The sequence below is a fragment of the Austrofundulus limnaeus genome, unplaced genomic scaffold, assembly GCF_001266775.1.
Source record: "Austrofundulus limnaeus strain Quisiro unplaced genomic scaffold, Austrofundulus_limnaeus-1.0 Scaffold234, whole genome shotgun sequence".
NCBI classification, from domain to species: domain Eukaryota; kingdom Metazoa; phylum Chordata; class Actinopteri; order Cyprinodontiformes; family Rivulidae; genus Austrofundulus; species Austrofundulus limnaeus.
Genome location: NW_013952636.1, coordinates 131,916 through 133,792, shown reverse-complemented (window position 1 = coordinate 133,792; position 1,877 = coordinate 131,916). Strand labels below are relative to the sequence as shown.

The following is a 1,877-nucleotide window of genomic DNA, read 5'->3' as shown; positions in this document are numbered from 1 at the left end:
GAAATTTAGGATAAGAATACGAACATGTTCCTGCATGAGGCCCATTGTTTCTACTTTTAAAAATAATGTTATTTACCATTTATTTAATTGTTCCCCTCATTTTTCTTTAATTCTACTTACTTGTTTAGATTTTTAAGCATTTTAGGTCACTGGTTCTTAAATCTTCAGCATATATTTAGCATAATCTTCATTAATGATAATTTAAAGTAAAAAAAAAGTTGTACTTTCAGTCGTGGAAACAGAAGGCTCTGAAAATAAAATAAAAATTAGTATCTTATATAATTAACTATCAAACTTAATATTATCAGCGACTTGATGAGAAATAAGTTAAATTATGAAACTCAGGATATAAAATGTAGAACTGGACCTTTTTCATTTAAGTGGTAACAGAAAACCTGAGAGTCGTTCCTGTATGTAAACAGCAGATGTTGCCTGAGTGGATTTCACCATTTTCACAAATGGATCTCTCGTTTGGAGTCAATTTATCTCATCCTAACTCAGCAGGCAGCTCCGGAGCCGCCAAACAAAACAGTGATTACTGATGGACCCGGGAACACTAATGAGGCTGAGATGATTGAGAGGCAATAAAAAGAATAACATAATTTACTGTAATGTGCAGGTGGAGACTGTTTAAAGAGACTTTTCATGGATTTAAGTCGGTGCTTTACTTGTGATGCATAAAAAATGGGAGTTTGTCAAGTTTTGAATTAGGACTGCACAATAACGAGGAATAAAAAGCACTTATTGAAGGAGTTGCTACAGAAAAAATACATAATCTGTTTAATTTTTACGATAGGGATGACTCTCAGCTACTACCACACTAAATTTACATTCAATTTCTTTAAAAATGACTGAGTTAGAGACATTTTGTGTTTGCTAAAGTGAATCACCATCTTAAACTGGATCCATTTCTGAGTTTCATTGAAATCCATCACATCATATAAAGCATCATGAATCTGTTACATCAAATATTTCATCTCAGCAGTTTTTCTTTTTTAATATTAAAGTCGTTAAAGATGGATGAAGGCATAACGGCTCATAAAACATTTAAGGACTTACCTTCTTTAGGTGCAGCTTCTCCTGTTTAACGAGAAAAAACAGAATAAAGTATCTGATTTCTGTCAGAGCTGGTTAGAGACACACACACCGCAGAAAAACAATATGACACAAGGGGGCCAGAAAAGAAAAGAATAAAAAGGTTGTGTTCAAAAACTGAATCTTTCAGCCCGTTTTCTTTCAGGTTTTATGAGTGGGTGAAGAAAGTATGGATTAGCAGCTGAATGCGACTCGCAGCAGCTCTGATCTCCTCGTCTCCGGGGACGAATAAAAACAATAAACAACTCTGGACATTTATTGTGACTCAAAGTACAAACAGGGAACAGTCTGGATCACCAGCTGAGCCTGTTAGCTGTTTGTAACACGTCAGATCTGAGAGAAGAAACACTTTAAAGGGATAGTCTGGTGARTCTGAAAGTGCTGTTCTGTCAAACAGTTCTCTGTACTTTGGTTCTTTAGCTGTTAGGAGATGTCAGGAGAACAGAAATAAYGAGCAGAACTCTGTCAGAAACACATTCTGACCTTAAGATCGAAGAATTAAAAGCTGCATGTCCTTTTATCTCCTAGCTATCATTCAGCTCCTTRTAGCTCCTAGCTATCATTCTGTTCCTTTTAGCTCCTAGCTATCATTCAGCTCCTTTTAGCTCCTAGCTATCATTCTGCTCCTTTTAGCTCATAGCTATCATTCTGCTCTTTTAGCTCCTATCATTCTGCTCCTTTTAGCTCCTAGCTATCATTCTGCTCCTTTTAGCTCCTAGCTATCTTTCTGCTCATTTTAGCTCCTAGCTATCTTTCTGCTCATTTTAGCTTTTAGCTGGTAC

The 1,877-nt window shown here is 36.0% G+C and overlaps 1 protein-coding gene across 1 annotated transcript in view; it reads right to left on the bottom strand.

Annotated features, from left to right (window-relative positions):
• The window catches only part of LOC106525551 (troponin T, cardiac muscle isoforms), a gene marked incomplete in the record, with an annotated part of 22,110 nt that overhangs the window by 11,466 nt on the left and 8,767 nt on the right, over positions 1 to 1,877 (bottom strand). The window contains 1 exon segment of the mRNA XM_014019836.1: positions 1,060 to 1,080. Within this exon segment, the coding sequence (XP_013875290.1) occupies positions 1,060 to 1,080 (21 nt within the window).